Source organism: Fringilla coelebs (assembly GCF_963513975.1).
Source record: "Fringilla coelebs genome assembly, chromosome: 4".
Taxonomy (NCBI): domain Eukaryota; kingdom Metazoa; phylum Chordata; class Aves; order Passeriformes; family Fringillidae; genus Fringilla; species Fringilla coelebs.
Window position 1 is genome coordinate 8266739 of NC_140032.1, and position 24688 is coordinate 8291426.

Consider the following 24688-nt stretch of genomic DNA (forward strand, 5'->3'; position numbering starts at 1 on the left):
CAATGAAGGATGTCCTGCCTGGCTTGATCTGAAACAGCTCTTTACATTTCTGGCCACATGTTGAGCACTCATAATGTTTCCTGTTTTCTAGTGTTTAAGGCCAAGTTCTCTTACCACTGTCTCAGAGCATAAAGGCTGCTGGGTTATTTGCATTTTGCCTTTATTTGAAAGAAAATTCCTGGAGATAATGTAGCATCAGTGATGCTAAATCTTCCAGATGCTGAAGTGTACTAAACTAAACTGTGTGAACTAAATCAAACACTAAGCTGCTGTTTGATAATGGCATTTACATTTACAGTAGTCAGTTGATGGGGGGAAGAGGGACTGAGCCTTCATTGTGGACAGCTTGGAGAAGGTGAAATGTTAGACCACATTAAAAGAAACAGTTCAGAATGTTTTGGAGAGAAACAGATGGAAAATTCCCACCTGTTTACCTGTATTGAATTACAGCCTTGAGGTGCCTCTGTGGGAGGAATATAAGTAAAGGGAACTGGAATAGCCATCAGAATGTTGATGGAGAGAGGTTTGATTGCAAGAAGTTCAAAAGTTTTGGTCTTAGTGTTTGAACAAGGAGTTAATGAAGGGAGGTGTGGCAGGAGGATATTGAGTTAAAAGAAAAATGCAGGGAAAGTGAATTAGAAATGCTGACCTGTTGTTTTGAGACATGGTGAAATAAAAAGTCTTCAGAGTGAATGCTAGAGGGAAGGAAAAAAAAAAAACAGTCAGAGAGCTTGTTCTGCAAAAAGAAATTTTCCAGTTTAGAATTCCTTTTGTGTTTATGAGGAAGAGAACATTTCACACAGGGAGAAGTGTTTTGACATTGGACCATGTTTTCAGAACACTGGCAAACTCCTGACACCTCTCTCCCAGTTGAGACAGCTGCTGTCCAGTTGTGCCTGGCCCAGCAGCACCAGGGGGTGGGCTGGTGGAGCTGCAGGGAAGGGTGAGCCATCACTTGGATGTCCCTTGTGTGACTCCAATGGCCTCATCCAGCACAGTGTCCCCTTGTGCCATCCTCTTTCTGCTTCACTTCTTTCTTGTCTCTTTCCAGATTCCCCTTCGTCAGGTGATGATGAGGATGACGATGATGAGTCAGAAGATACAGGTAATTCATTTTTCTGGGATACAGAGGCCTTTTCTTTGCAGAAGCTGTGGCTCCCAAGCAGTGCAGCTCATCTGGATGTCACACAGCAGCTTTGTGTTGAAATCAGTGACCTTAGGATGGAACCATGATGAAATTTATCTAAAAATTTAGAAACAGCTGCCAGAGTGGTATTGCTGCTGCAGAATCCTACAGCAGCAGAACTGTATTTTGAAGATTTGATGCTAAGAATCTGAATAGATGAGTAGTTACAAATTCTTCTTTGCATGTAAATACAGACAAGCCCACTTACTATATATATGTGCATATTTGTTTTACTGCACTGATGTTACACCAGTTTTATAACATTTCAAACCTTGACTGCTTTACTTTTAACGATTCTGATTCTGATCCTTACCAGCATCTTGACAGGGGTCAGAGTACAAAACATACACTAACCAAGGGCCAGATTTACTGATACCATAAGTGAGAGCAACCTCTTTGGCTTTACTGGCTTTTTCTTTCACTCCTGTGAGGAAGAGAGTCCCAAGACAGTGCTTGGTCCTTTCACAGTGAATCTTTCAATTCCATTGCTGCTTTCTTTAAGTGCAATAGCATTAATCAGGATCATTACAGGCTTCAGAGGTGTTAGTGCTGGGTTTTATTCTTCTCTTTATACTTCTTCAGAGTGAGCTGCCCATGTGTATGTATTTTTAATAAACAAATGTCTTTACATTTGAACTCCCAATCAGCTATGTACATTGGCAGAGGTTCAACATGACTGGAAAATCTCTCCTGCCCATAACATTGCACATGCAGGACTCTTTCAAACAGGTCTGCCACTGCAATGAGTTAATACTGCTGTGTGTGCAGTGTGTGGACAGTAATGGTGAGTTACAGGAGACCCAGCAGCAGCAACTTGTGGTTTTGTGGTTTTCTGAGAGCTTCTAATTAGGGGCCAAATCCTGCCAGGTGACAGGCACCTTTGCAGAGGTGCTCAGGGCTCCTGGTACCTGCTGAAGAATGGTACAGACATAGGGAAGGTGTGATTTGGTCAGGATTTTTTCCTGCTGCAGAGCAGCTTCTGATGAGGACAACTGATTGTTCTGTACGTTTTTTTATGTGGTTCATAGAGAACTCAATCTCTTAGCAACAGGTATCACAAAACATCAGCTGGCTTATGGTACAGATAGACGTTTTTCTTCACTGGAAAGGAAAACACACATTTCACCACATGTATTTATAGCCTGCTTTCTGGGTCTTCTTGACTTTGAGGCTGTCTCTGGTTTTAGACCTGAAGGTAATGGCTGGCTTTGCTTAAAGGCCTCATTATAAAAAGTTGGATTCTCTTCTGCTTTAAAAATGGTTGATTAGGTTAATGTGTCAGTGCGGTGAAACCTCGCAGCGGTGTTTGGTGACATGGGCGTGCTTTGTGTTACTTTCTTTGATGTCAGGTCCTCCACTTAACCCTCAGAGGTCTCCTGAGCCTGGGAAGCTGTGTTGTTAACCCTGGTACCATCACTGCCAGGACATCCCACCAGGAGCAGGGGCTGAAGGACCATCCCAGGCAGGCACACGCGGTGTAGCCAGTGCCATGTTCTGTGAATAGCCCAAAGCCCCAAGTCCTCTATCTGCTGTGGCAAAAATGTGCCCTACTGATGGGGTGTATGAGCCCCTGCTCAGGCATCAGACACAGCTGTGGTCAGTAGTTAGAGGAGGAAAGGCAATAAATGCTTTCATGCAAAAGAAAAATACCACAGACTCATAGGATGGTTAGGGTTGGAAGCGACCTTAAAGGTGTCTTGTCAGTAAAACTGATAGTGTTTCATATTTGTGGGGAGGCAATCCATCCTGGACTGGCTCACTGACTGTTGCCATGCTGCATGTCACTGAATGAAATGCTTTTGTCCTGGCCCCTTGTGATGATAAGTTACTTTTCTGGCTTGTGTTACTCAACAGAGTTTCTCATCCTCACATAGTGGAGAGTTCAGAAAGCTGATTCCAACAGCATCATGAGTTTGAAGCCAATCTTGAGGGTTGGAAATACAAAATTCCATGTGGAGTGCCCTGCTCTGCTCACTCTCAGCCTCCTCTCTGAAGGGCAGCACAGAAGCAGGGATGGAGAGCAGAAAAGAATAAGGAGAAACTTCTGCAGCTTCAGATCAGCTCGTTTGTCGCAGCCTTGTCACAAGCCGCGCTCCGCCTTTGCAGAAAGCGGCTTTCTAATACCTCTGTTCTCTACAGCTGTTTTCCCTGGCCCCGAAACAAAAACAAAACTCCCTTTTCACACACTGTGCTTCTGCCCCAGTGCTCCCTACCCCTCTTGTATCTGTTTGTTTGGAGCCCCCGCTGCGCAGCCCCAGCACCTTCAAAGAGCCCCCATAATCTCCAATTAAATCTGGCTCTGTCCTCGGAGGCGTCAGCTGGGGAAATTACACAATTAGGGTTGATTCTGTCTGCCACAGAATTTGGTGGCAGCTCCTAATTGCTAAATGAGTGCTTGGCTGTATTAATTATTCCAAGTATTGCTCTCAGGTTTTTTTTAATTGGTCATTCCAGTTGGATGGGTGGCCGGTGTCTTTGACGAACAAAACGGACCGTCAGGCTTAGTGTTTGATGATGGGAAAGGGCTGGTGATAATGTTTGGGGGTCCCTTTTTTTTTTCACACCTGCACATGCAAAACCATTGCTAGTAATTAATTTACAGAGAGCTAGTCTAGAATTTTTTCGTCTTTCATCCTTCCTCTTTTCCTGCTCCCAAAACTCTCTGGAGCTTTGCTAACTTTGCTTGAAAAGAAGAGTTAGCAACATTTTCAGGCCCTTAAAAAGTGGTAATGAAGGGACTCAGAGGGCAGAGCAAAGCAAAAGCAGGGATGTTTTGTTCGCTGCTCCTGCAAGTGAGAACAAAGGCGCTGTTTTCAATGTGTAGATGCTTTCTTCCAGTTCCAGTTTGACTTGAGAGCAATGCCCTGTTTGAGTTTTGGCACAATAATCCAGGGGTGCCCAGCCCTGGCAAGCCCTGAATCTTACAGAAGAGCACTGAAACGAGGGAAAGCACTCAGGGAAGAAGTTGTGTCTAATTGCAGCAGGCAGGAGTGAATCCTGCCTTTGCTCCATATGGAGAATATCCCCAGCTGGAAAATTTCCTGGGCTCCATCCTGCTCCTCTCTGATGTCTGATAGCAAAATACCCCTTGGCTTCAGTGACTACATTTGCAGCCAGTGGGTTGATGGATCTCCTGTGAGATTCAAACTCATCTTTTGAATGAAAAAATGTGATAAACATCACCCTGCAGCACATGCAGATGTTGTGTAAAAGGGAAGAGCCCCAAAAAGCAAAAGGAGGAACCTGGCTCTGACCAGGTGACCGTGTGATGTAATTACACCTCCATGCCTAGATGATTGCCACCAACAAGATAAAATGGGATTTCTTGTGGGCAGGTATGTTAATCAAACAACAGGACAGGTTATTTGGCTGCCCTCTGTGGTGGTGGCAAAAGGGGACTTTTCCATCCGTGCCTGGCCTTTACCATACCTCTGCCCTGTAGCCCTGTTAGCCTCTTGTAGCATCCCCAAAAAATAAAGGTGCATTGCCAAAAGGAGACATTTGGCCAGAAAATGGCCCAGGCTTCAGAAGCCAAGGACCAGCATGGGTTTCTGGAGCCCTCTCCTCTCCAGCCTTCCCAACACCACCCCAAGTGTCCTCTGCATCCACTCCCCTGCTGCTGCCTGGGGATTTGCCCAGTCTTTGCCTGGTTTCTGCCCTTCCTTCATGCTATAACAGCATCATCCTTTTACCATCATGACCTGTTCCTTTAGTGGTTGCACCCTCTCTTCTAACGTTTCATGGAATATTCCCCATGTTTGTGCAGTTCTGCCATCTGGAACGGTAGATGGCTGCACGATGTCCCATTTTAATTCGCTTTATCATGTAGTACTTCAGGCCTCCTGGATGTGCTGTGTGTTCACAGCAAAGTTTGTGGCTGGGATTTTCCAGGGCCATGGGAATTGCGGGGATTCCTCCTTTTGCTGTTGTTTGTGCCAGCCATGCTCCTGCTGGATCCTGGCAAGGAAAGGGCCTTAAGCAGTTTCGTTATTTGAAAAACGAGGCGTACGCGGGATGTGTGAGTGCAGATCCCTCTGATACGTGGGGCTGACTCTGATAGGCATCACACTGTTGTACAAGGCAGGCTGAGGGCAGATGCAAACCCTCAGTACTGGATTTCCCTCCCTGAGATGGTGTTACTGAGGCACCTGTGTCCAGCCATCCCACTGCAAAGCAGATGGGACACGAGGTGTGCCCAGCGGGGCTGTCTCTAGCACCTGGAGGGGCACCCTGGGTGGGGCTCCTGGCATCCAGCTCCTCAGGGACTTTGCAAGGTGGAGGGAACATGGGGAGAGTGTTGGCAGGTGCTGAAAACCAATGGGTGCATGGATTGCCTTGGCTGAGCTGTATGACCTTCCCTGCAATATCCTTGGAGCTGGAATGCAGCAGGCAGCCTGCATGGGGGACACTGGGGACTAACACCAAGGTGGGGTCAATCAGTGACTTGGTGGAGTTGTAATGTGATTGGTATCATGCAGCCAAATGCATCAGGGATAAGGAGTGCTGGAGAAAGGGAGCAGCTCCCATGCGTCTCAAAGGGATGCAGCAAGAGAGAAAACTTTGTACATGCTGGTCATTAAGCAGGGAATTGCAGGGGCTTCAGAGTAGCACTGAGACAGGGCTGTGATGCTGGTTGGTGTTTCTGAGCATTGTCACCACTGCAGGAGAGGCCAGCAGCAAGGCTGTCCCAACAGCTTTGGTGGCTGTCATGTTCTCCAAGGCAGTTCTTTGAGGACCAGTGCCTTCAGTTTGTCTTGGCCAGCAGCACATGTGCTTCTGCAACAGGTGCTCCCTGTCTGTGAGTTTTTCTTACCCAGCTGGAGGAGGTGCCATTTACACTCCTTGCCCTCCTTCTTGCTGTTTGCACCCAGACACTGCCTGCCCCCATCTCCCTTTGCCCTTGGTGTGGAGCACAGATCTGGGGGGCTGGATGTGGCCCTGGTGTGGCAGGGGAAACACAGCATGTGCAGCTCTGCAGTGTTGCCTTAAGCAGAAATGAAAGCTTGGGAGGATTTTTTTAAAAAACTTTTTTTCTTTCTTCCCAGTATAATGAGTTTGCCGCTGCTGCTGCCTTAATTTGGAGTTAATATGTAATGTTTGTAACACAGCCAAGGAACATAGCTGTACTTGAGGCAGATTATAAAAAGTATCTCATGCTAACACTGGTGTTTTAAAATTTATCCCTGTTCAAAGGTAACATGAATCTTTAAAACTAAAATCACTTGTACTTAAAGAACATAAACACGATAAACCAGTTTGGCAGTGGCACTTTTTTTTCTTTCCTTCCCTTGAGGAGGCTACACTACATTTGTACTCACTGAGGAGGAACATTTTCCAGGGCACTCAGCTCATACGTTTTGTCTGCTCCCTTGCTGGCCCATCAACATTCTTTTACAGTTTTAACATCTTTCTGCTGTTTATGCTTCTTGGCTACTAATGTCCCAAAGGTACATCTGTATCTTTTTACACACTGAGGCCAGATTCTCATCCTGATCTGGGATAACTCTACTTGTTGATTTAAAAGGAGCCACTTTAGATTTATACTGGCATTACCAAGACAAGAACCTGGTCATGAACCTTTCATCACAAAACTGAAATGCAAACACCCTCTCTATGTCAATGAGAGTCATTTAGCTGGAAAGCATTTCTGTGTCATGTATCTCAACGGCAGCAGGTAGCAATTTAACTGTCAATCTGCACATGCCAAAGACTCCTCAGATGCATCTGCTCACCAGCTGATATCCTCTGCTGCAGAAAGGGGCCTGTTCAGCTTGGTTTTTCCTTTCTCAGGTGTCCCCTTCTGGACCCGGCCAGATAAGATGGAGAAGAAGCTGCTGGCAGTTCCCGCCGCCAACACCGTTCGCTTCCGATGCCCGGCGGGTGGAAACCCAACCCCTTCCATCTACTGGCTGAAAAATGGCAAGGAGTTCAAAGGGGAGCACAGGATTGGGGGCATTAAGGTAAGGTCTTGGTTTGGATCTCAGTTTTTTTGTCGTTTCTGCCAACTAGAAAATTGTACTGTGCGGTGATTAACACGGGGAGTTTTAAGAGCACTGTCCTGAGTGTGTAGAAATGAAGGTGGTTCTTGCACTCTTAGGAATTGCTTGGCACCAGAAGTGTTAAAAAGGACTGCTGTCCTTTGGGATCAAAGGCTAATTCCCTCTGAGTTTGTCTATAGTGGTCATTCAGAGAGTAGGTAAAAATGGGGTTGGGTTTATGGTTGCATTGTGAACAGGGATGAAAAAGCAGGAGCAGAAACTTCTGTCCTAATTTCTGGAGATGAGCCCAGTGCATTAAGATTTGTTGGACCAAGCCATAGCTGCTCCCAGCTCTCAAAGAAAACCTATTCAGTGTCCTTTGAAGGTATAGGAAAGACCTCACCAAAGAGCTGGATCATCATGCTGGTAGTCATTAACATTCTTGTGGCATAAATCACTGACCCTTGGTCAAGTGTTGGATTCCCTTGTAGCCAGAGTAATAGCATCTGCTCCTTGGCTGCTTTCTTCTTCCTGCTTCCTTTCTACCATGAGGTGTTCTGGAAAACGCTCTGGCTCATGTTTACAGATAGAGCTCAGGGACACAAAACTCCTGCAGTCAAATTATTTAATTAGCCAGAAGTCTCTGTGCTACTTTATATGAACTATGTCAGGATTTTAAAAGGAAAATCAGCTTTTCTCACATTTTGCTGCTGTTGTTATTACTTTGTCCCTTTGAGGTCACAGTCCAACTCTTTTTTCTGGTTTTATTTGGGGACAATAAAACTGCTGCAGCTGATTATAACAAAATTATTATAGCAGGAAAGACTCTTGAGCAGCAACTTTTGCCTGCACTCTCCCAGCCCTGAGATATCCCAGGACTCTGCTGCTAAGGAGAGAAGGTGCCTTGTAGGAAGACACCTTCACCAGAACTCGGAATAGTTGTGTGCTGATGCCTGCCACATCCGTAGTGTTTTGAAAGGGGACTGGGCATGCAAAGCGTGCCATGCTCCAGAAACCAGAGAAGGATTCAAAAAAAGTCCCCCCTCCCCACAGTTCTGGGCTGTTTCTTTCCTGTTAGCTCAGACCTGCTCCTGAAAGAGCCTTTTGTGATGGTTTCAGAGAAGCCTTTAAAGCTCCTTCCTCAGCTCCTGCTCCAGTCTGGATGAGGCTGAGAGCACGCTCAGGTTTGGATCTTCTGAAAAGCCATGGAGGGTAAAGAGGTGGGGAGGCAACTCCTGGGGGTAAGCTGCTCTTCAGCAGATGACATTCACAAAGCACAAGCATCTTTTACTAATTGCAGGCTGTAAGGATCATCCTGAAGTGTTTTCAGGCTTGCGTGCGCCGTTCCAGCGGCTTTTTACTAAACTGTGTCACATCAGCTGCACTAAATTATGCCTGCAGAAAAAAAAATCTGAAGCTGAAAGCAATTCCCCATCCCACTTTCCAGTAGTTATAATCTACCTTTGAGTTTAAATTGACACGTTTCATCCTCTGAAACACAGTAGTGAGTCTTTGGCATCGCTGTGCTTTGTTTCTCTAGGGGCACCTTCCAGCAACAAGTCAATGCTTAAAAGAGCTATTGAAGGCACTGTCAGGACAATTACAGGAAGATTGGTTCAAGCTCTCTGTCTAGGTGTAGTTCTTTGTCCCATTTTTGATATAGACATCTTTCTCTGTAATTTTCCTTCCTTTATTTGCTTGCTTTTGGTCATGAGCCACAGTTAGATATAAGTAATCTAGTGTAAATCTCATCCAGTATAAATATACTGATAGATATCGGCTGAAATTTGAACCAGAAAAGGGGATTGAAAACCTGCTCGGTATCTCATGTATTTAAGATTTAAATTCCCTGTTACAACTTAACTTCATAACAGGATTAGGCAGCTTGAAAAGAATGGGCAAAATCCAGATCTGGCAGAGTTTGGTTGGCTCGCTTCATCTCAAGATCTGATCTTAACTCAGAAATCCTTGAGCTGGGAATGTTCTCATTTGTTTTCAGTGCATGAAAGAATTTTAATGTTGATTGTGAGAAGTTTGTTGTCAGCAAATGAAAGCTGACCACTCTTCCATATCTGCCCCTTGCACATGGCATTTAGACCCGTGTGACTGCCCAGTGTAAAGCCTGCAAGAGAGAAGGGTGAGTGTTGAAAACATGACAGGCTGGCTAACCTGGTTTTGTTACAGTTCATCCTTAACTGGTAAAGGAAAGAAATTCATATGACTTATCATATGAAATTTCCCAGAGAGCATTAATGGTTAAATCCGTGTTGGAATCTCTAATATTGTAAGCCTGTGTGTGTTAAATGACCCTGGAAGGGAAGATTGAGGGGGAGGGGAGATGGAGGATTATCCCTTCCCCAGACCATTGCACTGGCTTGCATACCAGTCTGGCAAACACGAGGTTCCAAGTGTGTCTGTAAATGTTTGTTTCACAAGGAGCCAAGAATGACAACACCAAATAAACCAGAGGGATTTCCAGTATCTCACCCACTTGATTAATGCCTGCACTAAGTCACTTCATGTTTCTAGTGTTTTATCGAGTGCAGTGACTATCCTAACATGAGAATTACTATCTTTTGCCAAAAGTTTTCAAAACTAAAAATGTCTTCCTAAGTTTCCAGACTAGTTCTGCCTCATAAGTCTGTTCCCCCAGGTTCTTCTGTATTCAGAGTTCCCATCACAAAACTGAGGAAGAAAAGTTTTTGAAAGTGTCATAAAAGTGTCTTTGAAAGTGCATCCTTTGCAAAACACCTAATTTGGACCTGGTTTTAGAATATAGGTCAGACTAGGGAGTCATCCATGTGTCTGGAGCCCATTTCCTTGGAGTAGCTCCTGGGGGTTCCAGATGCAAACATTTTGCAATGCTGAAAAGTGGATTTAAAGAAGCCTTTAGACACAACTGTGAGACAAGCCAGTATGGAAATGAGCCACTGAGCAGCCACAAATTTGCATTGAAACTTCCCTGACAGTCTGGTGTGTTCAGCTGTGGGCTCAGGGTCCAGGCTCTCTGTTCCCAGAGCTTCTCTCACTCTGTAATTGCCACACTGTTACAGAGATGCAGCAAGGGGTAAAAGGAGATGTTGGTTCTGCTCCTTCATTGAGCCCCTCCATTTGTGCCATCCTGGTTGGGCAGAGGTGCAGTCAGAGCTGACCAGACATCTGCCACAGCTGAGATGTCTGTACAAAATGTTTGGTCACAACCTCCTGTTACCCACACTCTAAAATGAAAAGAAACGCCGTATTCAGTGTTCTCTGAAAAATGGGGTGCTCAGCAGTGCTGTTTTCAGGGCTGTAGATGTCTTCAAATTGTTAAAATGACATTTGCTTGCTTATCTTGCACCTAAGCAGTCCAGTCCTATGGTTTTAAACCTGCTCTTTGCAAAGTTCTGGCTTTGATTGCAACTTGGCCCTCTTAGGGGAAAGCATGTGGATGCAATTTATGTGTAGCAAAAGAGGTTAAATGACTTCATATTTGAGTTCACCTGCTGCAGCAAGAAATCTCCAGGAGCAATTACACCCTTGTTTTTTTCCATCAGCCCCTGACATTCTATAGTGCAGCATTATTGTAAATCTCCTATTTCTGTGTCCTTGAAGGGGTCACCTTCAAAATGTTTAATAAAGTGAAATGTTCTGCTTTGGGTGGCAGAAGGCATCAAATTAATATCCAGAGATTTGGAGACCTTTCATATGGTATGCACCCTGAAGTCATCTTTGTTACTGTTGGTTGCTTTCTGTATTAATTCAAGATTTGGTTTCCATATCCATTATTTCCTTTAGAATCATTAGAAACAAACGTTCTAGCTGAGATCACAGGGCAGCAGGTCAGGCTGCAGGCAGGGGTTGTGCTTTCCCTTCTGCTACTGAACCACCATCAGCTCTGGACATGAGCCACATATAGAAAACCAACTAATATAAAACTCAGTGCCAAAACAGAAGGGCTGGCCAAGGATCCTAGGGACCAGATTTGAGGCTGGACATGTTTGCTCCTGGTTTTTAGAGGGAATTTAGGGGACTAACTCAGTTGGAGAAACCCATTTCTGTTCAGACAAATGCCATAACCTGTTACCTCCATAGTGCACACATTTAAAAATATAGATCAGAATATTAAAATATATAGAATACATAAAATATAGATCCTATGTGATGCCTGCTGAAGTCATTATTCTAGTGGGAGATGCCACGTTCAGTTGTCAGCTAGCTTCGTTTGTGATTGCTGTGGAAACATAGAAGTCCTCATTGAAATCTCGATGTGTTACATTGTGTTGCATCATTTTTGCATTGGTCTTAATGCCTTTTCTCATTAAGACTTCACAGAATTCACAGAATCACTGGGTTGAAAGAGATCTTAAAGATCATCAAGTCCAACCCACGCCCAAACACCTCAACTAAACCATGGCATCAAGTGCCACATCCAGTCTTTTTTTAATCACATCCAGGGATGGCGACTCCACCACCTCCCCGGGCAGACCATTCCTGAACTTTATGACGCTTTCTGTGAAAAGCTTTTTCCTTTTCCTTGTAAACAGGTCCTTGTGATGTTCAGGCATCCCCTGGGGTCCAGGTGTGTGAAGCTCAGCGATGGTTCGTTGGTTTGGAAGGTGTTAATGTTTTGATTTCTTCTCCTAGCTGCGACACCAGCAGTGGAGCCTGGTGATGGAGAGCGTGGTGCCCTCAGACCGAGGGAATTACACCTGCGTCGTGGAGAACAAATACGGCAACATCAGGCACACCTACCAGCTGGATGTGCTAGGTGAGATCCCGCTGCTGTCCCTCAACAGCTGACCTGTGGCCATGTGGAATAGCTGCCTGATAGGATATGGGAAGCAGGAGCTCAGTTTCTTTCCCAAAGTGTTGGATCATGTGTCTTCTAAAACCAACAACAAGCTTCTTCTTGGCCAACAATTCGGGGTCACATCTGTGATCAGTAAATTGCTTAGTGGGTCTGCAGAGGGCCCAGAGAAGGAATGGCAGAGTTGAAATGCCCCTTCCCTTCCCTGTCTGGCTTGAGAAGCCCTAGGTAGAGCAATGATCAGGACACCCATGGGGGACAAAACTAATTTGTACCCTTTCCCCTGAAAAGCCAGAAGATGAATGTTTCAGAGGAGAATACTTGCTGGGGGAAAAATAAGACGAGTAAATTAGGATTTCCCCTCCTCTCTGTTTTTCAGAAAGGTCACCCCACCGACCAATCCTGCAAGCAGGGCTCCCTGCCAACCAGACTGTGGTGGTGGGGAGCAATGTGGAGTTTCACTGCAAGGTCTACAGCGATGCCCAGCCTCACATCCAGTGGCTGAAACACGTGGAAGTCAATGGCAGCAAATATGGACCTGATGGAACCCCGTACGTCACAGTGCTGAAGGTTGGTACAGGCTCCTCCTTCTCACCCTCAGGGCAGATCTTCTGTAAGCCTGCCCTGGAGGGGATACAGCAAAAATGTCCTGAAATCCATATTCCAAACTCTTCTGTGTGCCAGAGATAACATTACTACTGTGGTGGCACAGATAAGCAAAGTTGTAAGAGGTGAGGCAATTGTGAGAAATGCAGCATAATGAAAGAGCTGTCAGATTGCATTTGACCTAAAATTGTAAAAATACCCTTTTTTTTTTTGCAGCTTCAATGGAGGTATTTTCAGGGTTTATTAAAATAAAAGTCTCCCAACCAAAACACACTCTTACAAGTAAGCACATTGCAGTGTGCACATACCAAATAATGCTGAACTACCAGCACCTGAGAGCCAACATGATCTTGTTCCATCCACTAAATTTGTGAACATTACTGTTATCAATGCTCAGAAAAGCCCTTTTTTTTTTTTAATTGAGCAAAAAGTACATAGTAAGACCGTACTTTGCTAAAAATCTTTCTTGAAAGGCAGAATACAGCCATAAAAAAGCCAGGGGATTTGGTTCCCCTCAAGAAATGTAAATATAAAAGTAGGGAATAGGGAGTGAGGAGCACATTGGACTTCTAAAATACTTTAAAAAATAGTTAAAGGCATCATGTGGCGGTGTTTATTAAAATATATAGGGCCAAATGGAGTTTTTCTGGCTCTGCAGTTAGTGCTGAGCAGATTTTGTCTCTGCAGCTTCAAGCTGAGGCTGTCCTGTGTGTGGACATTCCCTGTGCACATCCTGCTGCACACGCCCTCCTTCTCTTTGTATGAAGTTTAAAAAAAAACAACCACCACTTATCAGACAGTATCTACAAAACTGTAACGCAGCCAGATACATTATAATAAAAGCCAGAGACCCTGGAAATAATTACAGATTGAAATAACAGATTGGTTGGAAGAAATGGTTGGAGACAGTTCTTCAGGACTGGCAACATGTGCTTCTCGCGAGTTTAGAAAACTTTTTATTCCTCACCACCTCTCCCAATGTGTTTGAATTATGCATATTTGAATTTCCCCCTGGTTTCACAGCCCAGCACCAAGCTCTGAATAGCTGGTTGTGTCACATGCCATCTCATATAGTCTCTGAGCTCCGTGTGTGGTCCCCGTGGGATAAAGTGCTACCTTTTGGAAGTTTGCAAAGCAGCTGTGAACAGTGCCTTGTGTCACAAGCACAAGCCCCCATTTTGCCGTGGCAAAGAACATATAAATAGTCCTTATAAATAGTGTTTTAAGATTAAGTTGGAGCGGCACCGGGGTGGGTAGGTAATTAGAATTGCCAAATACCTTCTCTTCTGTGGACAGCAAAGGCTCCACATTCCTCGAAGGGGAGCACAGGCAGGCGTTTGAAAGCACAAGTTTTGTTTGGTTTTATGTTTTTTTGCTGAATAGCACCAGCACACGTCTATTTACTACTTCTGGTTAATCAGGAATGCTTTGAATTGTGTTAATGCCGGCATCAGCACTGGGGCACGGAGCATTTCCATTTTGGGATGCATCTTTTGTGCGCCAGTCCTGGGCCTCCACAGAGCTGTGTCAGGTCCAGCTTTGCAGGGATTTTTTTTTTTCTTTTCCTTTTTAAATGTGGTGTGCTTGTTTTTTATACATAAAGATCTGATAAAATGATCTTGCTGTCGTCTCAGGGCCCGTCCATCGGCGTTATGGAGTTGTTTCCCTCATGCCATGCAGCGCTGCTGCCTTGCCCCAGCGTCCTGGCAGGAGCAGGGGGCTGCTAACAGCCCACAGAACTGCTCTGTCCTGCCCTGTGCTCTGCAGCCTGCAGGGAGATAAGGCTTTTTTATCAGCCTGCCCTTCCCTCCTGCTTTCAGGAGATTTTTTGGAGTGTGGGAGCTGCTACGGGGCAGTTTAAGTGTGGGGAATATCCCAGTCTCCATCGCAGCAAGGGAGACAGAGGGGTGCCCAGCATGTAAAATCCACCCCCCCCACATCAAAGTGGGAGGGTGAGGGGGTGTCAAACCCCACCCAAGTCCAGATGGATAAGTTGAATGCTGTACTTTCAAACCATTTTTTAAACAGCCTGACAAAACCAAGCCATCACCTGCATCAGTTCCTGAAAGCCTGAGCTAATTTGTGATCAAAGAAAACCCCTTTTTCTTTGCAGAAGAGCACTAAATGCATTCCAGTTACAGAGGGGGGCTGGCAACACTGTGCCCAAGCTTTGTCAAAAGCTAAATAGTACATTCTGCATTGAAACATGCCTGGTTTAATTATAAACAAGGCAGCAACAGCAGGCGGGCACGTTTCCCCACTAGTCAGGGCAGACAGACTTGCACGTAAGCCTTGGAGATGAGCTCAGGTCAAAACTGGTGATGTTTGTCATCAGACACGGACACTGGGGCTCCTCTCTGGTGCCTCCTCTGGGTTCAGTTCCTAATAACCTATCAGAGCTGGCTGCCCCAATGATTTTAATGAGCTGCAAGTCATATTGGCAGGATCAGGCTTGGAAATGAAAGGCATCAAGCCTGGGCTGGAGAGTGTAAGACCAAAACAGAGAAGACATTTGCTTTATTTTCATTTCCAGAACTGAAGCTTCTTCTGAGGCCACTTAAAACAGTTATGCATTTTCAGCCAAAATAAAAACAACTGTTTAGTGTTTAGGGAAAAAGCTGGTGTGCTGTTGTGGCAGCATAGAAGAAGAGAAATAAACCCATTGCTTAAAAGTCTGAAGTTTGTTTGATTTATATACACCACTTTATTTAGTAAAGAAGAGGCTCCTATAAGCAGTGGAAAAAATTACAGCTAATTTCTGAAAGGCAAAGTCAGCAGCGAGTTTCAGACCGCCACTGCTTATATTTTGTTTCCAAATTCTATTTTGGAATCTGATAATTGAAACAGTATTTGCTGAGCCGGGTTGCAAACACAAATCTCTGCTTAAGCCCTTTCTCTGGCGCTCCTGTCTGCGGAGTTATTCAGAAACCATGGAGCCTTTGAGTGCTGTCAGATGGAGAAGGGGCAAACTGGTCTGTTTGAAAAAAATCTCATATGTGAAGGGAAGGGAGCTCACCTGCACGTGGTTTGGGGGCCAAAGGCAGCTTCTTTTCACCACCCAGGTGCTGGGTGAGGTGTCTCAGCACAGGGTGAGCTGGGGATGTCACCAGAGCCGTGCACAGTCAATCCTAGCTGATGTAGGTGCCGTGGAGCTATTGTTTGGTTTACTGAAGTTCAGGTTTCTGTCTATTCCTGCAGTCTTGGATCAGTAAAAACGCTGAAGCCGATGCTAACCTAAATCTGTTCAATGTGACAGAACAAGATGAAGGAGAATATCTGTGTAGAGCCAACAATTTCGTAGGCATAGCCGAAAAGCCATTTTGGCTCCACATTCGCAAACCAAAACCAGGTAAACCACAGACTCTGTCCCAAGGCCCTGGCAACTGCAAGAATGAGCTATAACATTTTTAAGAATCTAGTGATTAAAATTACTATTCATTTTGTATTATACCCTGTCAACTGACGCTGAATGGCTTTATCTTATTTTCTTGCTAATTTTTTTTTTTTACAAGACTGTAACGCCTATACAGCAATTGCCATGGAAAAATTCCCACAATAAAATGACTGTCAAATTTTCCTATCAACTTTTCATACTTTTATTCCTTTCCTTTCCTTTCTTTACAATTGAGTGCTGATAACAGAACTGCATGTTAATGACCTGTGATGTTCCAAGCTCTGGAAAACCAAACTGTTTGGATTTTTTCACCTACAAAACTGAGTTAATCAGTTTTGTCCCTTGGAGAAGTAATGGAGAAATAAATACCAACATTGGCTCATGGAAGCAAACGTGTTAACTAGAGAGGAGAACCAATCTCATGGGCTCTGGGGTTTGACTCCAGCCTAGAGGGTTTGACTGCTGTGTTATTCAGTGCCACTGCAGGAACGTTCCTTACAGGCACCCTCTGGTTATTAGCCTGCAGTGTTGAGGTCTGTGTAATCCATATATGGCTTTGAGATGCCCACTGAAGAAATCCTAAAAAATTCTAGAATTGTATATTTTCAATGAACTCGTGAACCATAATGTTTGTATATTCCTCTGATCAGCACTTGAGTCTTTCCCCACTACATCTCCCCTCATTTCCCCTTTCTGTCTGTCTGTCCTCATTTCCCATCTCTCTTTCCCCACCCCTGTACTCACCTCACTAACCCAAAGTCAGTCATATTGTGGGGGCAATTTTTCATTTGGATGCTTTTGCTTGCATGCTTCTGTAGTGGGACAGAGTAAGAACCTGGTGAAGGGAATTTTTTTTTTTTTTTTTTTTTGCTTCTGACTACAGGTTGCAGAGGGGAATGAATAAATAAATGCGGAAGATGGGCCATTGGAAAATAAAATAAAAAAAGAACCACCTTAATCTGCTTTTGAAATTTGCCTGTGGTGTCCTCACACTTGCTGGGAATGTGGCTTATTCTCTGTTTTCCCTCTTTCTATATGTGTGTGTTTTTTTTCCCCGTAGACGGCAGGTGTTAACACAACGGATAAGGAGCTAGAGATTCTGTACTTGCGAAATGTTACTTTTGAGGATGCTGGGGAATATACTTGTCTCGCAGGGAATTCTATTGGGTTCTCACATCACTCTGCTTGGCTGACGGTGCTACCAGGTATTTCCTTCTGTGCTGGCCTCTCCTTCCCTCTCCAGGATGCCTCGATGTTTTGCTTTGGAAATGCCAAGTTCCCGGAGGCTGCCCCTTGCTTGGAGCAGGGGTGTTTTGCAGGGAGGCCCCTTCTCTGGGATTTGCTGCAGACCCCTGTTGCATACTTGCAGCTGACTCTTTTTGCACTGGATCTCAAAATTTAAATGATTGCAGTAATGATACAGTGAAATACACAGAATCTCTTTTTCTGTCTAACAACAGGGAGGTATTCACAGCCTCTTTGTTGGGGCTGCTAAGTGCCAAAATAAGGAGCTTTGTCTTCTTACACTGACAGTGGGAGAAGAAAACCTCCCCATCAGATGATCCTGGGCACCTAAATTGGACATGAACTGTGGATCTTCTTATGAAGGATCCTTTCTGTCTGACCTCATATCTTAACCTAAAATTAGATGCATAAGTGTCTGGTGTGAGCACACCCTTCCCTGCCTGTGGCATTATTTCCACTTCACAGATGAGCAGGCCAAGATAGCGATCTCAAACAGAAGGTCAAGGAGAGTCATCTGTAGGCAGAGCACAGGAGTCCTGGCTCCCAGGGGCATTGCATGCTGCCTGCTCCAGCTGGGATCGATGAAAGCTGCAGTGGGCTTGAAACCCGAGGCCGGAGTGACCTCAATTTTGTGGTCCTTTCATGTGCAAAGCTCTTACTGACAATGAAGCCAGCACAGAATGTGCAACAGAGAGAGCTGATCTGCAAAAGGGGGAATGAGGCTGTGCTGCCCCTTCACCTGCTGAATCTGCCTCTGGCTGCAGGGCAGGCTTGAGCATGGTCCAGGGAAGTACCAGCAATATTCATATTGAATCTCATATGTCCTGTGCCTTGCAGACAGTACAGAAGCAAACCTTGACTATGTTCAATACCCCCTACTGAAAAGGCACCCAAAATCCTAAAGAGCCCACTTTGATTTATTCACCCAGTCATAGACCACATTTGGGTCCATCTCACAACACATCCATCTCAGGATGTGTTTAGGAACCGGAAACTTTGGCATTTCTAATCTTGACTTTATCTGTGCGGGTGATTTGGGTGTAATCACTTTTACTGAGGCTTGAGAAGGTCTCCTCCATGCCCAGCCCTGCTGCCAGTGGGATCTGCTGATCTTTCCTTTTCATTTGCCAGCTCTGTAATAGCTGATCTGATCCTGTTTCTGTTTCTGACATCCACTGATGAGAAAACATTTCCTTAGGTTAGAAGACTAATGTCTCTGTTATTTTCAGATTATCATGTTGTCTCATCTGACTCTCACTCTGTTTTACAGTTAATGAATTCACACCTCTTATTTAAGCAAAAAATAAGCAGGAGAAAACTGACCAAAAATCAGAAAGTAGAACTTTATTTTGAAGTCAGATGCAGTGAAGGACAGCTATCTGTGCAGCAGCAGGTCCCCACAGAAAGGGGTGCAGGATACAGCCCACCTGGGGAGCTTCAGCTTGCAATGCCCTGTCCATGCTACAGGAGGAGGGACAGGGAGCAGAGGGCAAGGCAGCTGCAGCACCAACCACAGTGCCTGATCCCAGGAGATCTGGTACTCCTGTCCTGTGGGAGGAGATGGCCACGGGCTGGAGCAGCCCCCAATGTCACCAACAGCCCTTTCTCCATGTCCTCCTGGGCTCTGCCACCAAATACTTGAAACAGAGCCTGCTGCTGCCAGGGAAAGGCTCCTGCTGCTTGCTGAAGGGACTGCTCAGCAATGGACACGACCCATTGCTGAGCTAACCACACCAGCATGACTTCATCATAAAGCTTCCCACTGCTGACTGTCCCTCTGATGCCAGCACACCTTTGGGGGACAGAAAACCAGTCCCACCACGGCTCCTTCCTCTAGTCGACATGCCTGTCCTGAAAGGAACAAGGGGGAAAGCACAGCTGACCTTTGCTGGTCTCTGAGAAGTCTTGCAAGCAGGTAGCCACTGCTGGTGGGCTCATGCCATCACCCTCCTGGCTATTCCACCTCTCTGGGACAAACCTTCCAGCCTCTTCCCAGCAGAAATAAGTTTTTGTTAAATAATTAAACAGATTTTCCTCTTGAGACTTTCTCCCTGTGTGAGACTTTCTCCCTGTGAGACTTTCATCCCCATTGCTGGGTGCTGTTCAAGCCCCTTGGTCCCTCAGGGCAGGCACTGGTCTGGTGGAAATGTTTGTTGGAGAATCTGAATCAGCAAAGTGCAGCAAACCCCAGTCCTGCACATCCAAGGCATCCCAGCCACCTCGTGTGGATTTGTGGAGAGAGCAAGATCTTGGTCAGAGGGACAGCACAGACGTGTGAAGATGCCTTCAGCCTAGAGCAGTGGTTTTCAATCTGTGGGCTGGGGGCTCTTAAAAACACCGAGTAAAATTACCTCAAAAAGGGCAAACCAAAGTTTTAGCTACAGCTGCAGGTGGAAAACCACTGGCCTGGGAGAGTCCCCTCACTGAAGTCACTGACATTGATGTAGCTGAACAAGCCCTGCCCAGATTCTCTGTGCTGTATGTGTGTAGCTGTGTGTGGGCAGCTGCCCAGCCTGTCCTGACTGCCGTCTCTTGTCACCCTGCAGCCGAGGAGCTCATGGAGATGGATGATTCGGGCTCAGTGTACACTGGCATTCTCAGTTATGGCACTGGCTTTTTCCTCCTTCTCCTGGTGCTGGTCTCGGTGATTGTCTGGAGGATGAAAATGCCAAACAAAAAAGCCATGAACACCCCCACTGTTCAGAAAGTCTCCAAATTCCCACTCAAGAGACAGGTAACAGAAAGTAGATACAAGATTCCTATTCCCCTCTATGGTATCCCTCTTTTTTTTTTTTTCTTTTTTTTTTGTTTTGTTTTTTTCTCCTCCATCTCTTTGAAATTCTCTCTTTAGGTGAGAAGCTTCACCAGAAAAACACTGCCCAAGAGGGATATAATTTGGCTGCAGCCTAGAAGTGTAAAATAAATAATATTTTATTTATTTCTATGCCCGTGGAGCTTTGGCAGAGGTGGCAGCTGACTCTGGTTTGTGAGCAGCCCCCACTGCTGTTGGCCTTGCCCAAGAGGTTTTGGCAGTGCAGCTGTGCGTGCCACAGAAAGCACATCTGGCAGGGGAAGCCCAGTCCAGGCTCCCTGGAGGACTGGGGATTTGGGGAGAAAGGGCACTGTTTGTGCTCATTCCTGTTTTCACAGATGTCACTGGTGAGCCCAAAGCTGTTCCTGTGACAGTGGCAAAGGTCCTCTGTGGAGTTAGAGATGTTCTGCTGCCTGAAATTGCAGAGGGGCAGGACCAAAAGACACCATGTGAAACCCCACAGTGAGGGGTACAGATTTCAGGCTTTGGCTGCAAGCTCACGGTGGGCATTGACAGTGCCAGCATGGGAGAAGGCACTTCATAGCCTGTCTGGGCTGTGCAGATGCACCAGAACAACTGGATGGGTTATACCTCCTGATGCTGGAGGGCACTGGCTGACCTGTCCCTCCTTTCCATCTGTTAAACACTTGACCACAAGTGCCTAAAGGAGTGGATTTCTGCAGGGGTGGGGGCATTTCCCAGTTAGAAATTCCCATAAATCTGTCCATGGGCCCAGAGAGCTCAGCCCTCCTCAGTGACCCATCTCAGGCACGGCCTGCCCTGCAGATACAGGTGGCAATAACACTTCATTTGCTCTACCCAAGCAGGTGTCGCTGGAGTCCAACTCTTCCATGAATTCCAACACGCCCCTGGTCCGGATCACGCGCCTCTCCTCCAGCGACGGGCCCATGCTGGCCAACGTCTCCGAGCTGGAACTACCTCCAGATCCCAAGTGGGAATTGACACGGTCTCGGTCAGTCAGAGCCACGGGGCGGGATCTCTGTGCCTGCTGGGAGCGTCCCCACAGCAGGATTCACTAACATAGCTGTCTGTCTGTCTGTCTGTCTGTTCCTCCCTCCAGCCTGACCCTGGGGAAGCCGCTTGGCGAGGGGTGTTTTGGCCAAGTGGTGATGGCAGAAGCCATTGGGATTGATAAGGACAAGCCAAACAAGGCCATCACAGTTGCTGTCAAGATGCTGAAAGGTATGGGGAGTCCACAGAGGACAGAACAGTATATTGTGCTGGGATTTCCTCTCTTTGCTCCTCTTTTAAGTCTTTTATACAAAATAGATACAGCAGAAGAAAGCGGGAGCAGCCTCTCCTCCCCTTTACCCACATAGCCTGGGGGTGAGGGCTGTCCCTGGAGAGCAGGCAAAAGTGCAAATCCCATCAGGAAGAGGGGCTGGGAATTAGCCCAGTTCTCTGCCCAGGGGTAATAGCATCCCTGACAAGAAGGGGAATCCCCCTCACTTCTAGCCAGCTCCATGAATCAGCCCACTCCTTACTCCTCCCCTAACCAGCGCTGCCTGTTCTACCAAAAGCTTGTGCAGAAACCTCAGAGGGAGTTTGCAGAATTTCAGCTGTAAAACTCCTTGAGGAACTTTTTTCATTGAAGAAACTTGGTCCCAGACACCTGAGAAGTTAAAGGGAGATAGAAGTGGGGGATCCAGTGGGTGCCTCTGGATAAGTCTCCATTTCCCATCCTGCCCCCAGACATAGTAACCACAGACAGCTGAGGAGTTCACCTGGAGCAAGCAAGGCAGTGAGCAGCTTGGGCTTGTCCCTGGGGGGACACTGGGAAAAAACATAGTATTTCTTATCAGAAATGGGTTTGGTTCATTTACATTTCCTTCATTTCTTATCTGAAACAGGTTTGGTTAATTTACAATTCCTTCAGTCTTTTCTGAAGCTGGTTTTGGAAGTAGGGGCATTTCCATCTTTCCAAATCAAAACATTCCTTTGGGGAGTTTTTGCTATTTTTTGTACTTTTGTAGATAGGTTTTTCTATTTCTGTGAAGAAATTGCAACTTTTCATCCAAAAAACACATTCCCTCCCCTCCCTGACCCTCCACCATCATTAACTGCTGTCCCCTAGAGATGAGAGACAGAAACTATCAGAAAAGTAGGTACCAGCTACCAAAATGTGAATCTTTTTTTTAATACTTGTGAGGATGAAACAAAAGACAAAAGGCATTATTGATTTCCATATGAACATTTACCTCCACTTATTTGTTCTTTTGTCTTTTTTGTTGCCATGGTAGTAGATTTTGTTTTTATTTTGATCCTTCTTCCCAAAGTAGAATAAAGCCAAATACTGCCATATTCTGAGTAGTGTTTCCCCATCAAAGCCCCGCATGGCTGCACAGCAGTTGTAACTATACCCCTAAACACTTACTCTCTTCCTGACTTTTTTTTTGCATTCCTCCTCTACTTTCTCCAGATGATGCCACAGACAAAGACCTTTCTGACCTGGTTTCTGAGATGGAAATGATGAAAATGATTGGGAAGCACAAAAACATTATTAACCTCCTCGGTGCCTGCACGCAGGATGGTACGTAGCAGAGCAGCCCAGGACTAACAGGGTCGTGGGAGGCTCAGATTTGGCCACCCCTTCTTTGTAATTACTGGCTGCCCAGAATGGCCCAGATGAGATTTGGGTGGTCAGCCTGGATGCTGATGTGCTGCTCCTTGCAGGACCACTCTACGTGTTGGTGGAATACGCGTCAAAGGGGAACTTGCGGGAATACCTCAGGGCACGGCGCCCACCTGGCATGGACTATTCCTTTGACACCTGCAAGCTGCCCGAGGAGCAGCTGACGTTTAAGGACCTGGTTTCCTGTGCCTACCAGGTGGCACGGGGCATGGAGTACTTGGCATCTCAGAAAGTGAGTTGAGAAACCTCATTCGGTAGAAGCCTTGGTCAAAGCCACGTGTTCAAAGGCAGGGAATGCTCTGTGTGTGGGACAACCCCAGGCAAAACATTGCAGGCTAATCCCTTTAGAGGCCAAATTTTTCTGGATGAAATATCTTGGGGTTTTGAAGCTGGAGGCTTCATCCATATGCCAAGTCCCCCTATGCAGGCTGCATTCTTGAACCATGCAGCTGTACAGCTGTCACCTGCAGGACCATTAGCACCCACAAAATGCCTATAAAAGCACCAGCGACCCAGACCATCCTGTGAGTCTATGCATTTTGGATTTATTTAGGATACCTTAATTCGAAGATCCTTAAACATCATCCTGCACTCCCCTTCCTGGGGGAAGCAGCACAGAAAAGCAGCTGCACGTCCCAGGGGAGAGGAGTTGGCTTTCTCATCCCTACATCCCATCCGCAGAGGAAAGGCGCGTGCGTGGCTGTGCCGGCTCCGAGGTCACCAGTTCAGGGTTGCTAAGAGGTGGTTCCCACTGAGCAGGCACGGTGGGGTGGTGACACACAGAGCCAGGAGCTGAGCAGTGCCCACAGCTTTATGAGCCTGGGAGTCAATGAAACAGCAGCTCAGCTCATAAAGCGCACGGTGCTGTTGGTTCCAGCTAACGAGCCCTTATTTATTGGCTTGCTCACCTTTCACAGTGCATTCATCGCGACTTGGCAGCCAGGAACGTGTTAGTCACTGAAGATAATGTGATGAAAATTGCTGATTTTGGCCTTGCTAGAGACGTTCACAACATTGACTATTACAAGAAAACCACCAATGTAAGTACAGAGCTGCCAAGAACACGCAGTTCTTCTTCTAGCAGGGTGCTCGGTCATCCCTGCAGCAAGAGGCCCTTGTCCCACATTTCCCTTTCTAGAGGGGCTTAGGAGGAAGAAATCTACAGGGACTTTATCAGGTGAGGGACTGTAGATAGGCTGGTCCTAGGAGTCTATCCACCATCTGTTTTTTTCCTGACAGATCCTGGTCCTGTTAGCAGCTGGTTGTGAGGTCTCAGCTCTGGCCAGGATGCTTTAGACTAAGAGAAACTCAGGTTTCTCCCAAACAGGAATGGAGCCCTTTCCAGTCTGCTCCACTACTGTTCATAAAGGTCCCAAGGAGCTAACTTATGTCTCATCAGAGCCCTTGACAGAGGAATGTCACTTCTTGTATACCTGGATCTACCTGTCTTTCATGTATTTCTCTCTTTTTTACATCTGAGCTTCTTGACTCCACTGCCGAGAGTGAAAAGATGGTCCCAGACAAGGGCTGAGGCCTGGAGCTGTTTATATTTTCTGTAGAGATGAATTTACAAATGAAGGGCTGAGAGAAGAAGCCCTGTGTCTTGGTCCAGAGCCTGAAGCAGATGTTGAGCCCTGAGAGAAAACCCTAACTAGGACAGAGTGAGGAGATGGAAGATTGAGGGCAGTGCAGAACCTGAGTCTTGGGATTGCAAGGGGTTTAAATGTCCAAGCAGTCCTTTGAAGTCCACCATGTCCATCCAGATCCACTTCAATAGCAGATAAGAAATCTTCCTTAATTGCCAGGATTTCTTAATCATAAATTAATAACAATTCTTGGGAATTTTAATCACAGATCAGATGGATTTTTCCCTGTTTGAGCTGTGTGGGACAACTGAGAGCAGAATTCCATTTGCATATCCTGCCTGTGTCTCATCTCTAGTTGTCTCCCACAGTGAGACAGTGGGTGAGGACAAAGTTCCCCCATATCCAAATCATGGTTCAAACACAAAACAGTGCTTTCTGT

The 24688-nt window shown here is 46.0% G+C and overlaps 1 protein-coding gene across 2 annotated transcripts in view; it reads left to right on the forward strand.

Annotated features, from left to right (window-relative positions):
- Positions 1 to 24688, forward strand: part of FGFR3 (fibroblast growth factor receptor 3) — a gene marked incomplete at its 5' end in the record, with an annotated part of 54764 nt that overhangs the window by 24301 nt on the left and 5775 nt on the right. The window contains 11 exons of one of the 2 annotated variants that reach the window (XM_084204905.1): positions 1052 to 1105; positions 6977 to 7146; positions 11791 to 11914; positions 12333 to 12523; positions 17014 to 17158; positions 19745 to 19932; positions 20835 to 20983; positions 21092 to 21213; positions 22451 to 22561; positions 22705 to 22895; positions 23581 to 23703. In XM_084204905.1, the coding sequence (XP_084061031.1) occupies positions 1052 to 1105; positions 6977 to 7146; positions 11791 to 11914; positions 12333 to 12523; positions 17014 to 17158; positions 19745 to 19932; positions 20835 to 20983; positions 21092 to 21213; positions 22451 to 22561; positions 22705 to 22895; positions 23581 to 23703 (1568 nt within the window). The remainder of the gene's footprint in view (positions 1 to 1051; positions 1106 to 6976; positions 7147 to 11790; positions 11915 to 12332; positions 12524 to 17013; positions 17159 to 19744; positions 19933 to 20834; positions 20984 to 21091; positions 21214 to 22450; positions 22562 to 22704; positions 22896 to 23580; positions 23704 to 24688) is intronic. The other variant, XM_084204906.1, reaches the window with a different exon arrangement.